The sequence below is a fragment of the Mesoplodon bidens genome (genome assembly GCF_964165515.1).
Source record: "Mesoplodon bidens genome assembly, chromosome: 8".
Classification (NCBI taxonomy): Eukaryota; Metazoa; Chordata; class Mammalia; order Artiodactyla; family Ziphiidae; genus Mesoplodon; species Mesoplodon bidens.
In genome coordinates, this window is record NC_138165.1 from 15,115,939 (window position 1) to 15,129,918 (window position 13,980).

The following is a 13,980-nucleotide window of genomic DNA, read 5'->3' on the forward strand; positions in this document are numbered from 1 at the left end:
CAGGAATTTACATATTACCCAAGTATTGTCCCACAAGGGACTTGTAATTACAAAGGGATGAACTTTAAAGTGGAGAAACCCAGCAGACGTCACCGTAAGCAAACGATCAAAGTTAGCCATCTCCAGGGATGAGAAGTATGGTCGTCATGGGCCCTGACACGATGCCGTAGCAGGGCACAGCACCACTTCTGTGGGAGTATCCACCCCCATGCATCATCTGAATTTATCAGGGGGCAACACCAGGCAAACCCAAATCGAGGACATTTTATACAGTAACTGGCCTTTCCTCTTCAAGGGTCAAGGTCATATGTAAATTTGTGCAGCCACTTCGAAGAACAGCATGAAGGTTCCTCAAAAAACTGAAAAGAGAGTTGCCATATGATCCGGCAATCCCACTCCTGGGCATATATCCGGACAAAACTCTAATATGCACCCCAACGTTCATAGCAGCCCTGGTTACAATAGCCAAGACATGGAAGCAACCTAAGTGTCCATCAACAGATGAATGGATAGAGAAGATGTGATACATATATACAATGGAATATTACTCAGCCATAAAAAAGAATGAAACAGTGCCACTTGCAGCCACACGGATGGACCAAGAGACTGTCATACTTAGTGAAGTAAGTCAGACCGAGAAAGCCAAATACCATATGGTATCACTTATATGTGGAATCTAAAATATGACACAAATGAACTTATCTACGACACAGAAACAGACTCACAGACATAGAGAACAGACTTGTGGTTGCCAAGGGGGAGGGGGTGGGGAAGGATGGAGTGAGAGTTTGGGGTTAGCAGATGCAAACTAGTATATAGAGAATGGATAAACAACAAGGTCCTACTGCAGAGCACAGGGAACTCTATTCAATATCCTGTAATAAACCATCATGGAAAAGAAAAAGTGTCAAGGTCATGAAAGGCAAGAGAGACTGAGCCATGTCCTGGATTAAAGATGACGAAGGAGTTATGGCAACTAAGTGCAAGGGCTAAATCCTGACCATGGAAAAAAAGGACGTCCACAGGCAACTGACCGAGTTTAGATACGATTTACGAGTTAGTTAATAGCACTGGCCCAGTCTTTGGTTATGTAAGAAGTGACCGTTTGAGGAGCCGGGTGAAGGTATACGGGAAATCTTTGCACTAGTTTTGCCAAGTTTTTATATGTCTGAGATTATTGCAACATACGAGACCTCTTGAAAAAGCACACAGAAGTCCCAGATTTGCCTTGTGTGGGGTGAGCAGCGGGTGCCCCAAAACAGGAGTCACCTGCCCCCCTCCCAGGCACAGGACTTTGAGTATAGTGGGGTCCCAGTGAGTTCTGACTGGCTTTACTCCAGCGGGAGCTGGGAGAGGGAGCGGGGTCTGTCTTCAATGGGTGGGATGCCCAGAGGGTGTTGATGGCTCTCAGAGCAAAGCTGAGAGCCCGCTGGACAGAGGGTGAAGACACCTCATTCCAGTGCTACAGTGTGGTAGGAATCCAGGGAAGGACCCCCACTCAGGGTGGGCTCCCAGGAGGAGGTGACCCCTGAGCTGAGGCTTCGGGACTCCGGAGGAGGTGGTCAGGAGGAGGGGCCGCTCCAGGCAGGTGGGGCAGTAGGGGCTGAGACCCAGGTACAGGTGGGCTAGAACCATAACGGCAGCTTGGTGTGGACAGGTCGGGTGTCTGGGTCAAGAGGCAGGTGTGGGGCGCAGTGGAGATACAGGGGTGGGGTGAAGGGTTCAGCCTCTCTCCTGGAAGCAAAATGGATGACGTAGCAAGGGGTCGAGTCTTGGAGTCATAAAGACCAAGAAAAGTGACATCAGCTACGGGCTCCGAGACCCTGGGTGGGAGTGAAGAGGGGCAGGGACAGGTCTAGAGAGACACTCAGGGGACACACGCCTTCCCTGGGGGGTCCTAGAGCAGGGAGTAGGAGAGGCCCCAAAGAACAACCTTGAGCGTGTCCTTACCAGTAGGGTTACCCTGTAATTCACTGTCCAAACTGGGGTACTTGAGAGCATGAAAGGGGGGCGGGGCACTGTGAAGGATTATGTTGGGACAACGTCGATCCAAAGTCACGGTACTTATAGGGGGACTTTGCTCTGCAGGGCGTCCCCACTGCCTGGATGGGGGAAGAGCCTCGGGGCGCTTGTGGACACACCAGGACCCCCTGCATCCTTGGAAGCCGTGATGTGGCAGATGGGTGCGCTTCCTTCTCAGGTAACCAGAGGGGAGCCGGGGTTCACACCCCACAGTCCCCCCTTCACACCAGGCCAGCGCACGCACGCCGGGGTGACAGAGGTAGACGACGCTGATCAGGAGCTCGGAACAGAGGGACGAGGCCGGGGCGGCGGGCGGAACTTACCCGTGCGCGCCGTGGATGGAGTGAGGCTCGTAATGGCACCTTCCCTCCGGGTGTCGCATGTCAACCGGGAAGGGGGCGTGGAACGGTGGCAGGAGATGTGTCGGCACTGGCACTGCGGAGGGGAGAGAGAAACAGGACTTCAGAACCGTTTCCCCTCCCTCGAAAAGCACTTTTCAAAGGGCTTTAAAGCTCAATGAATTTCAGAGCAACAGCGCTCAGGACAGGGTGGGGCTCCGGGGTGCCCGGCTATCACACACCCACAAAGGGGGATGAATAAATAATCAAAGTCAGCCCAGGAACCCTACATCCTTCACATAAAAGACCCCCAGCTGCGCTCTTGACAAAGACAAGCAGCTAAGCGCTCTTTGAACTCGGGGAGATGGCAGACTTGGCCGCAAAGCAGGGCTGACAGAGCCGGCAGGCTTCGGCCCATCCTGGCCTTGGCCGGTGTGGCGCCCGCAGCCCCGGGGCACGGCCTCCGGACGCTGCGGCCCCCCACGCTGGAGACACTGACCTAGAACTGCCTGTGGAGGCAGGGCCAGCTCCCGGCTGCGGCCAGCCTCAGGCAGGCCGAGTGCCACCGAGCCCCATCCTGTGGGCAGCCCACAGTGGACACCTCTGTGGGTCTGTGAATGCCCCAGCTCTCAATATGCATTACGGACCCCAAGTGCGCCGGCCCCCGGGATGCCAACGCCGACACGTGAGACTTGGCTGCCAGAGTGCATCAGCCTCCACAAATCATGATACGTGTAAGGATGCTCTCTGCTAATTAAAAAAAAAAAAAAAAAATTCCTGGGTACCCTGGAGGCAAGCATAATTATAGGCCTTAGGAAAACAAGGCTCTTGAGAAAGTAGTTACACGGGGAAAAGGGCTAAGATTTCTCAGTCAGCTCTCGCTCAGGCTGAGGGCCACGGGCCAGTGAGGCTGAGTGTTGAGTCTGAATGACTCAAGAGGTTAAAGACATCCAGTGGGTTCGTTTTCCATGCATACTGCCAGGCCTGTGGTGGTAAATGCACACAGAGAATGCTGCCGACTGTGTCTGTGCACGCGGATCCTGGTATTGTAAGCACTACAAAGTCCTTTTCTATCGTGGCAAAATACATATAACATAAAATGTACCATTTTAAACCATGGTTAAGCGTACAGTTGAGTGGGCCACCACCATGCAGCCCCAGAACTCTCCATCGTCCCCAACTGAAACTGTCCCCATTAAACACCAACTCCCTCTCCCCCTCCCCTGGCCCCTGGCGACCACCACTCTCCTTTCGGTCTCTATGGATTTGACTCCTCTGGGGACCTAGTGTGAGTGGAATCACACAGTATCTGTTGTCCTGTGGCCGGCTGATTTCACTTAACGTCCCCAGGGTTCATCCACTGTGGCATGTGTCGAATTTCCTTTTTTTAAAAAATATATTTTTATTGAAGTACAGTTGATTTACAATTGTGTTAGTTTCTGCTGTACGGCAAAGTGATTCAGTTATACATACATATATATATATTCTTTTTTCTATTCTTTTCCATTATAGTTTATCACAGGCTATTGAATATAGTTCCCTGTGCTCTACAGTAGGACCTTGTTGGTTATCCACCTATAGATAACAATTTGTATCTACTAACCCCAAACCCCCAACCCATCCCTGCCCCACCCCCCACCCCCTTGGCAACCACCAGTCGGTTCTCTATGCCTGTGAGTCTGTTTCTGTTTCATAGATAAGTTCATTTATATCGTATTTTAGATTCCACATATAAGTGATATCATATGATACTTGTCTTTCTCTGTCTGACTTACTTCACGTAGTATGATAATCTCTAGGTCCATCCATAACGCTGCAAAGGGCATTATTTCATTCTTTTTTATGGCTGAGTAGTAGAATTTCCCTTTTTAAGGCTGAATAATATTCTTTGTATAGATATACAGCATTTGGGTTATCCATTCACCTGCCAATGGACACTTGGGTTCATCGCTTATGAATTTTTAACAAGAGGAAAACTTCCTCCTGACGTTTAACCTTAATTTTTACATATTCAATTTTCTCTTCCTTATTCCACAATCCTGACACCCTCCACGGCGACTGGGAATAAAGAAAGCAAATCCTCTCACTCTGATTAAATCAATTTGCCAAACCCAGACTCCACAAATCTTGGGCTCCGAGGAAACCTGACACTGGCGCGTTGCCCCATCCCTGCAGTCGGGCGCTCCCTTCCGGGGCTGGTGATTGTGGGAATGACCACCCTCTTCTCCCCTTAGGCCCGTGTCCTCTGAGGAGGTGAGGCTGGGCGTGCAGCGGTGACTCTGAAAATGGTGACAGGAGGACCGGCCACCCTCTGGGAGTCACAGACCTGGAGCAAAGCTGCTGCGCACCAGCTGCCTGGCTTCAGGCAAACTCCGTTACCTCTGCATCTCCCTGTGTCCATCCACAAACAAGTAACACCAACTACTCTTAGCGTTGCCCTGAAGATAAAACGTTCCTGCCGAGAGGTGCCTGTGCACATAAGAAGCACTCTGTACGTGTTACTGCTGCTGATGACAATTATTACTAATGTTTGGAGCCCCGCAGTCCATAATCAAACCATGATTACACCATTTACTGGCTGTGGGGCAGGGGACAAGTCACTCTCTGCTCCCTGCAGACCCTGGGGAGGGCGGAGGGCCTGCTCGCCTGCTTACAGCCTGGGAGACAAACTGGGCTTCCCCAAATCCCCAGGGGAGTCAGCAGGGAAGCAGTACTCACCTCCCCAGACCTGCAGGAAAGAGCCTTTATGGTTTTTTTGTTTCTGGTTTTTTTTTTTTTTAAATGCAGCCAGGCAGATCAGATTACAGTACTGTTAACAAAATAAACATGATTTGCTTTTGTCTATTTCTGTTTCCTTGCATATCCGAAAGCCCCCTGAGGCAGCCAGGGTAGGTGTTACTGTGCCCATTTCACAGATGAGGAAATGGAGGCCAAGGGTGATTTCAGCCCAAAGTCATGAGGCTGAAAGACAACAGAGCCAGGAGGTGAATCCAAGGCTCTGGACGGCTGGGCATGGGCTTTTCCCTCTATGCCACCCCAACGAACACTCCGAGGCTCCCTGAGTGCAAGGGTGATCCCGGGGTCTTTCTGTCCCGACCTTGCTTATGTGTCATACTTAACAAGCGCTCACACAGCACTGGGCCCTCTTCTCAGTGCTTGCAAACAGCAACTCCTGGGTCTTCACGGCAAGCTCAGGCTACACTCACCCCAGAATTCCTAGTCTTTCCACCGACCATTCTCCAGCGCCCTGGGGTGCTCCTTTCCCCGGATCTCGAACCTGCAGAGGTTGAAGGGGGCCCCCTGAGGCCACAAGAGCCCAGACCTTCCCCTCTGCCCCAGCTATAGCAGTACTCTTCTCAGAAGTCATGCAACTTCTCCAGGTCTAAAGAGCAATAAAACCCCCAGGAATGAAGCGCTCATGGTAGCTGACCTGGCAAACATGAAGCGGACATGGCACCGAGGTCACCAGGCTGCTGCAAAAGACCAGGCTGTGCGTGTGTGTGCGCGCATGTGTGTGTGTGCGTGTGTGCGCACGCGCACGAGAGGTTGGGGAGGAGGACCCTGGGGCTTCCCAGCAGAGGCGTAAGGGACAGCCGCCTGCAAGGTCCTGCTGCAGCTGGGCTGCCCCCTCCTTTCTGCCAGGTCCTGGGGTGCAGCCTGTGAGATTACGGAGGCAACGGCTTCCTCTTTCTCAAGTCAGGGCCGCAGGGCAGGACTTCCCCCCGCCCTGCTGCTCCCAGGATGGCTGACACCCATGGAACGAGCAGGCAGCAGGGGCTCTGGCCACACCCCCGCACCCCAACCTCACCCGCCTGGGATCCTCAGGACGAGCCTGGGAACTCGTGTCAGTGGTTCCTCCCATCCGGGCAGGGACGTTCGGGTCGGCCAGCAGCTGGAGTGTGGCAGTCCCCAGCTGTGTCAGGAGGGGACGTGCCTCAGGTGCTCACCCTCAGTGACGTCAGCTGCCTTGTGGGGCTTTGCTTATGGCGTCTCGTTTAGTTTGACCACTAACCCTGTCCTTATCCCCATTTTTCAGGAAAGAACGTCAAGGCTCAGAGTGGCGTGTCTGTACCTCTAGGTGAGCCACGATCAGGCCGTTGGTGACCGCTGGTTTCACTGTCTCTCTGCACTCATCCCCGTGTGCCTTCCTGGAGCACAGCGCCGGCACAAAGCTGGCCCTCAGCAAATAGGGCCTGGGAGTGCTCACTTCCCACCCAGCAGCTCCCAGTGTCGGTCCAGGATGGAGCGCCACGCCTCCCATCAGCCAGAGTCCATCCAACCCGGGGACCCGCTGTCCGGACCCCTCTGCCCGCCTCAGAGAACCACCGGACCATTCACGTCGCGGGGGGCTACCTCTGGGCACAGTCACTGTAGGAACAGCCATTCACTCGTTCACTCATCCGCCTGTATCAAGTGTTTGCTGTGTAGCAGCGCTGCTCCAGCTCCTGGCAGGGCGGTCACAAAGCCGCAGCGCTGCTGCCGGCACAGAGCTGTAGACATTGCCCGGAAGAGGGCACAGGAGCAAACCAGAAATACATTAATACCCTCACATCAGGGCGCTGAGAGTAGGAAGGAAACCGAGTCGGGCAGGGCAACAGAGGGGGCTCGGGCGACGCTGGAGAAGTCAGGGCTCTCCGAGAGAGGGTGCGCCTGGTGGGGCGAGGCCAGCGCAAAGGCCCAGAGCCTGGTGGGGGGAAGAGCTTGGTGATTTCAGCACAAGGCCACCTGGGCTGGAACAGAGGGGTGGAGCTAGGAGGTCCTATAAACCCGGGCAGGCAGGCTCTGGGAAAGACTTCGGGATTATTTTCTGGGAGATTTGGGAGGCCCCTGGGGGGTCCTGGGTAGGGAGTCACGTGCTCTGATGAAACTTTTCAAAAGGCCACATGAATAGAGTCAGGCTGAGGGAGGCCGGGCATGTGTTATCCAGGAATCCCAGAGTAGCCCTGCCACTAGGCGGCCCTGGGACTCTGGGGACATTCTGTCCCCTGTCTGGGTCTCATGTTATGCTTTCGTACAATGGGGATTAGATGAGCTCCATGCGCCTTCCTCCCAGATCCTGCTGTTTGTGAAAGGTCACCCGCTCCCCCGGGGAAGAGCCATGCTTGTCCCAGCCGGTGACTCAGTGAGGCTTTAGGAAGGATTCTGAGCAGGTCATGGAGGTGGGGGGGAGGAGGGAGGGGGGAGGGGGAGGGGGGGCCGGGGCAAGGGGCACGTGCTGGGCACTGTTTCCTCTTTATGGTCCTCTCTGTACAACTCACTGACCTAGCAGCCCTGCTGAATCCACTCAGCCCCTGGCCCCATCACCTAAGCCCTAAGCCCTGTACATCCGCCAACCGTCCCTGGGACCAGCTTTGCACCACAGGTAAACTGAGGGATGAAGGTTGACGCTGGCTAATCTGAGGACTCAGGACCCTCTCAGACCAGCATGGACCCCTGCTGGCCCCCACGGCCCTGATGGAAACATTCAGCGGGGACTGCTTTGCCCAGAGCCAATCGGGCAGGCCAAGGAAGAAGAGTTCCCACTCTGGACCTCCTGCGAGACAGCACGTCATCCAGAGGCCGTCAGCAGCACCCAAGGGACACAGCGAAGGTGGACGGAAAGAACAAGGCGGCCTTCCAGAAACATAGTGAGTGGGAACCGTCCACACACTGTTTTCATTGTGGGCTCTTTGTTTAAGTTCAAAAAAAATCCAAAGTAAATCATGTCCTTTCAGCATGATGGGGGGGGGCACGCGCGCACGCGCACACACACACACACACACACACACACACCCCATATGCCATTTCAAAGAAATGGCTCTCTTTTTAAGTTTCTGAGGAAGAAACTCTAAGATGGGAATTTTCTATGGAACTCCCTGCCCCCTCTGAAAAAAATGCACATTTGGTTTTGATCCTACACAGAAAGACCAACAGTTTAAGAAGTTGACGATGGTGGCGTGATGGCTTTTTTTTTTTTTAAACCCCAGGATTTTTCTGCACTAAGGTTTACATGCTAAATACTCCTTGGCTGGTGGTCCCAGGGGTGAGGGCACATTTGTGTGGGGAGTGTCCTTGGTATAAGGATCTCGCTGTGTGAGTAAGCAGGACACTGAAAGGGGACAAGGGGGACCTTCCCCTGGAAGCCTGGCTCTAGTGGATGCCCCGTTAATGACGACTCTGGCGACTTACGGACGGACGGGATGGGGTGGGGGTGGGAGTGTCAGCAGAGGGTTCCGACAAAGAATCAGGAAAACTGGGTCATCGAAACACGACCAGGCAGCCAGGGCAGCAGCTGGAGGAATTCTCCTTGGATGAAGTCACGTGTCACTACAATGTGGAGATGCTGCCCTGAGGCTTGGGCTCAGAGACGTAGACAGAGGGGCCAGGCCGGGGGAAGCAACCATCTCCTGGGACGTGTTGGGGGCGCCCCAGCCCTCTGGGCCGTCCAGTCCCTAGAGATCAGCATGGGCTCCAGTTATGTGGCCATTCCCATCAAGACTACAGCAAGGGGACTTCCCTGGCGGTCCAGCGGTTAAGAATCCGCCTTCCAATGCAGGGGACGGGGGTTCGATTCCTAGTCAGGGAACTAAGATCCCACACGCCACAGGGCAACTAAGCCAGAGCGCTGCAACTACTGAGCACATGAGCCACAGCTAGAAAGCCCATGCACCACAACTACAGGGCCCACGTGCTCTGGAGCCCTCGTGCTGCAACTACAGAGCCTGCGAGCCACAACTACTGAGCCTGCATGCCACAACTAGAAAGAAGTCCGCATGCTGCAATGAGGAGCCCTCATGCCACAACAAAGATCCCGCGTGCCGCAACTAAGACCCAATGCAGCCAAAAAACAGACCATAGCAGGGAATGAGCCGAGAGCAAACGGGCTCCAGGCCTGGGACCAGGGAAGGGACGGGCGTCTGCGAGGAGAGTTGTCCAGCCCTGGCCGGGACCAAGGGAGGTGCCGGCGGGAGTCTCCAGAAGGAGGCCTGGTCCTGGCTCGATACAGGGCTGAGCTGCAATGAGGCACACACACATCTGAGCGCAGCCCGCGGGGCCCTGGGCAGGAGGCCAGGGGCCAGGGCAGGGCACCGATCCCCGTCCTTCTCGGGCAGCTGACCATGTCCTGGGGTGGCTGTGCAGGAGGCTGCGGCTGGGGCTGCGTCAGGGACAGTCTGCTGGGTACCAGTGCCCTCTGAGAAGCTGAGATGGAGGTATGGCTCTGGGGACCAGGAAAGGGCTTCTTGACCCCCATTTCTGCTTGGGACTCCCCTTTCATGACTCATTGATCACATTCTTGTCCTCTATAATTCCCTGCATCTTAAGAAATATCCAGTGCAATTGTTTCACTCTTTTTCTTAAAAGCAAATGGACCTTGGGAAATTCACACTAATGTGAAAAATTCACGGATGACTTACCAGGTCACTTCCCCCTAACCGAAGGACCCAGGCAGCAAGAAACATCTGTATCTTTGGAGAAGGGGTTAGTGTGGAGGTGAAGGAGAAAAAAAAAACGGCAGACGAGAAGGCTCGAAGTCAAGCATAGTGGACTTGACAGCTGACTGCAATCCGCCTTACCCCTGAGCTGCCCATCAGTCAGAGGACAGTCCGAAAGGGATGACCTGTCCCCACGGCCTAAGGGGCTTGGGATAGAGCAGAAAGCACGTGAGCCATAAATCCAGACAGATCTGGGTGTGAACCCCAGTTTTGTCATTTGCTAGCAAGGGACAAGGGCTCCAAGCCTCAGTCTTCATCTGTAAAATGGGATGACACACACCCAATTCTTGGGCAGCCTGTGACAGTGTCTGCACAGGTCAGGAGCTCGGCAAGAAGGAGCCCCCTTCTCCATCACTGTGAATCTCAGGAGAGGTGAACAAGCGTCATGGCGGGGCCTTTTCTGCGATTCTTGGGGTAAGAGACCCCGAGATGCATCCAGCTGGATCTCAGAGGCGCTGGCCACTGCTGAACGCGCCCGCGATGGGAACCGTGGCGTTACAGAGTGGGGAAGGGCAGAAATGACGGGCCATGGGCTTCGGGGCACTGCGGGAACACTCTTCTACGATTTTATCCCTGCTGAAGCCACCCCATTCCCACATGGCTCACTGGCAGGAGGCTCAGGCCGGCTGCTGCAAACTCCAGGGCTCCCTGCCGTTCATTGCCTAGAACCTGTGCCGCGCTGCCCTAGACGAAACAAACACCGGAGGGAATTCGCAGGTGGCCAGATGGCTCCAATGAACAGCGTTGTGAATTTTGTTTAAAAGGCAGCTTTGGAGAATCGTATCCATCCCTTCTCCTCGTGTGCCTTCAGCCAGCCACATCATCCCGTGCTGTAGCAGCCACTCCGCTGCTGGGAAAGGCAGTGGCCAAAGAAGCCCGAGGCCGAGCGGTCCCAGGCAGGGGATGGCTCCCCTGTGCTGGAGGGTGGCAGTTCAGATGATCCAGTTTCCTGGCATCAAACCCCGCTCTCCCCTCCCGGAAGCGAGGGGGGAATCGACGGTCCAGACAAGTGCACCTCTGGGGAGGACTCTCCTAACAGAGAGAAGGTCGCTAGTCTCCATTCCACCCTGAATGCCCAGCTTGGTCAGTTAAACTGTTTAACTCTTCAGGGAACGAGAAGGTGAAGACGCTTGGCAAGAGAAAAAGGACTGATGGTGCAGGGAAGGGATGGCGATCCGCACCTTTACTTTGTGCCCCGGAAGGTCCACCAGCCCTCGAGCGGTTACTGGACACTAGCTCGGGGCCTGTGCACAGCTAAGGTCGACGTTTCAGCCATTGAAGCGGGGCTCCTCTGGAATCCCACACCCCCTCCCATCCCTGTAGAGATCCCAGGACCTCGCCCTTGGGGGAGGCGGTGCTCACGCCTTCCCCGAAGATTCCAGAGATGACGGCACCAGCTCCAAAGAAGAGACTGAATGCTCCCTCCCTCAGCATGCAGGTCTGACTCAGGGACACGATGAAGGTCGGACACGTGACCCCTCTAGAATGGCCTTGACTGGCACCGGCTGCAGGCCCCACCAGTCCAGCTCCTCAGCTTTCTCGGCTATCCAGAGTGGAGCTGCACACCACCCTGCGTGGAGATCTCAGCTCTGGCCCATCACAGCCCAGAGGGCGAACGTCACACCCATGGTGCAACAGCTTCCTCTACTCTATCCAAATAGGGGGACCCTGCTTGAGGGCCCTGGAAGCTCCAGAGAGCGAGGAACAGCATTCCTGCCCACAGGTAGTGCACCGGGCGCCTCGGTGGAGGCTGTCTGCAAAGCTGGAGAGCCTGGCCCCGTGGGATTCAGCGGGGTCCACGGGCACAGCTGTCACAACAGCCTCAGAGTCAGGGAAGGGCCATTTCCGTGGGACCCAGAGCGGCCAAGAAGGCTCCCTGGAGGAGGTGGTTTTGCAGTTGGGCCCTCAAGGGGCCAGGACTGGGAGAGCTGGAGAGGATGCTGGGTCCTTCAGGCTAGGAGGCGGTGTGGATGCTGGCCCAAACCACGTGGCCTCTGCCGTATATTCAGGATGAGGGCTGCCTCTCTCTGGGACCCTCTCAGGGATTCAAGGATGCGATACACAAAACAAGAGGCACACCTATGACGCACCTACTTAGGCGCTAACATCAGTGCTTTTCAGACCTGAGAATCACCCGCAGGCTTTGTTAAAACCCCATGGCTGGGCCCCACCCCCAGAGTTGCAGCCTCCGTGGGCCTGGGACAGGCCTGAGAATCTTCATTTATAAAACGTGTCCAGGCGATGCTGACCAAGCTTGCCAGGGACCACCCTTGGAAAATGATTGGCTTAGATGATCCGTTTTACCCCTGTAGCCCCAGAATTCCCACTGGCACCAGTTAAGTAAGAGATTACTTCTCACGTTTCTGCCTACTGTGCATTGTCCTGGCTGGAGAACGTTTGCAGCTGTAGAAACTAGACATGGTTGATGAGAGAGACGGCCCTGGGCGTGACATCTGAACCCCGGGGACCGCCACGCTGCCCCATTTACCGGGGCTTCTGAATATGGCCGGAGGCTCACGAGGAATGCAACCCAGGGACTGTGCTTTTCCAAGTACAAGAACAAAGGTGCACTCAGGGCTGAAGAAACCATGTGGAGAGCCCCCCGGGCACACCTCCCTTCACTGTGGGTTCTCAGTCCACTTTCAAACCTGGACAGTTTCAAAGGCCAGCCCTCCAGACGTGTGGACTTACATGGCCACGGCTTCTCCCAGTGGGACCCAAGTAATGGCCGAAGCATCAGAGCTGGGAGGCAGGACATTACAGACAAGTCCAGGGACAGCTTCCTTCCCAGTGGCCAGGCCTCACGCAAATGGCACTATTACCCCCAATCATTAAGCCCCGGGACAGGCTGCCTCCAGAGCCTGCCCCACGCCTGGCACTGCCCCACGGGAAGCACTTAATAAGAACCATAATGTCCTGACTGGCACTCCAGAGCATGCAATTAAAAAGAGTTTTTGTCTCACTTTGGGGGGAAAAATAGTGAGGGGGAATTAACGTCGGACAGGAAATTCCAACACTACAAGCGGGCGGGTGTCCGGCGGGCGGAGGCCCAGGCCCACACAGGGCTTGGCAGGACCAGGGCGGCGGCTGGGCCCGCACCACAGCCACGGGCCGGCCTTTCCAAGGTGCTGCTTGACAAAATAGGACAAAATAGCTGGGCTGGGCCAGCACGAGCCACTCCACGGAGGGAGGGCCCTGAGGCTGGTCTGGAGGGCGGGGTGGGCAGGCAGAGAGGCGTGCACGGTCCACGGCTGGACCAGACTCCCCGGGGAGAGGCCAGACGCAAATGCCACGTGGCCCGCACCGCAAGGGAGCCCGGGCAGTCCTGGGACCTGTCTCTCTCCGCTATAGACTGAATGTTTTCATCAACCCTGAATTCTTATGTTGAAATCCGAATGCCTGATATGATGGTGTTTGGAGGCGGGGCCTTTGGGAGGTGATGAGGTCACGGGGGTGGAGCCCTCATGATGGGATTAGTGCTCTTATCAAAGGGACACCCATGTCCCCTTCCACTGTGTGAGGACACAGTGGGACGTGGGAAGTTTATAAGTCAGGTAGTAGCATGTCACCAGACACTGAATCTGCCGGCGCCTTGACCTCTGACTCCCCAGTCTCCAGAACTGTGAGCAATAAATGTCAGTTGTTTAAGCCCCCCGCCCATCTCTGGTGTTCTTGTTACACAGCCTGCGCTGACCGAGACACCTGCAGAGGGTGGTGGCAAGAGGAGAGAAACAGGCCACAGGAGGCCAACAGCACCTGGGCCAGAGGCCTCGGGGTTGTGGTGAACAGCAGGAGGCTGCAGCTGACGCCCTGGCCCAGCGGCCCCACCGCTGATGCACTTAACCTTCCGGTGCCTTGGTCTCCTCATCTGTAAAATGGTGGCGGTGACAGGACCGAGGTCAGAGGCAGGCACGAAGCAGAGACCAGCTAACATGTCAGAGCCTGTGCAGGCCAGGCGCAGAGTGGGTCCCCAGCAGTGCCAACCTGGCCATCTCGACAGACCTCCCACTCCTTCAGTGAGGGCTGGGAGATTGGGGGGATCTCCAGGGGGACCCTGGGGAGACCTCTGCCGTTGTAGAGAAGGGAAGAGTGGCCTGCCTGTCGGGGTAGACCCGTGGGGTCCCACATTCCAGACTCTTAAGACCAAA

General features: G+C 55.4%; 1 protein-coding gene across 4 annotated transcripts in view; it reads right to left on the minus strand.

Annotated features, from left to right (window-relative positions):
- The window catches only part of GLI2 (GLI family zinc finger 2), a 247,474-nt gene that overhangs the window by 62,632 nt on the left and 170,862 nt on the right, over window positions 1-13,980 (minus strand). For all 4 annotated transcript variants that reach the window (XR_014016466.1, XM_081242033.1, XM_081242031.1 and 1 more), the window contains exon 3: window positions 2,346-2,451. Coding sequence is in view for 3 of the 4 variants with exons in the window: in XM_081242033.1 (XP_081098159.1) it covers window positions 2,346-2,451 (106 nt within the window). In the remaining variant the exon portion in view is untranslated. The remainder of the gene's footprint in view (window positions 1-2,345; window positions 2,452-13,980) is intronic.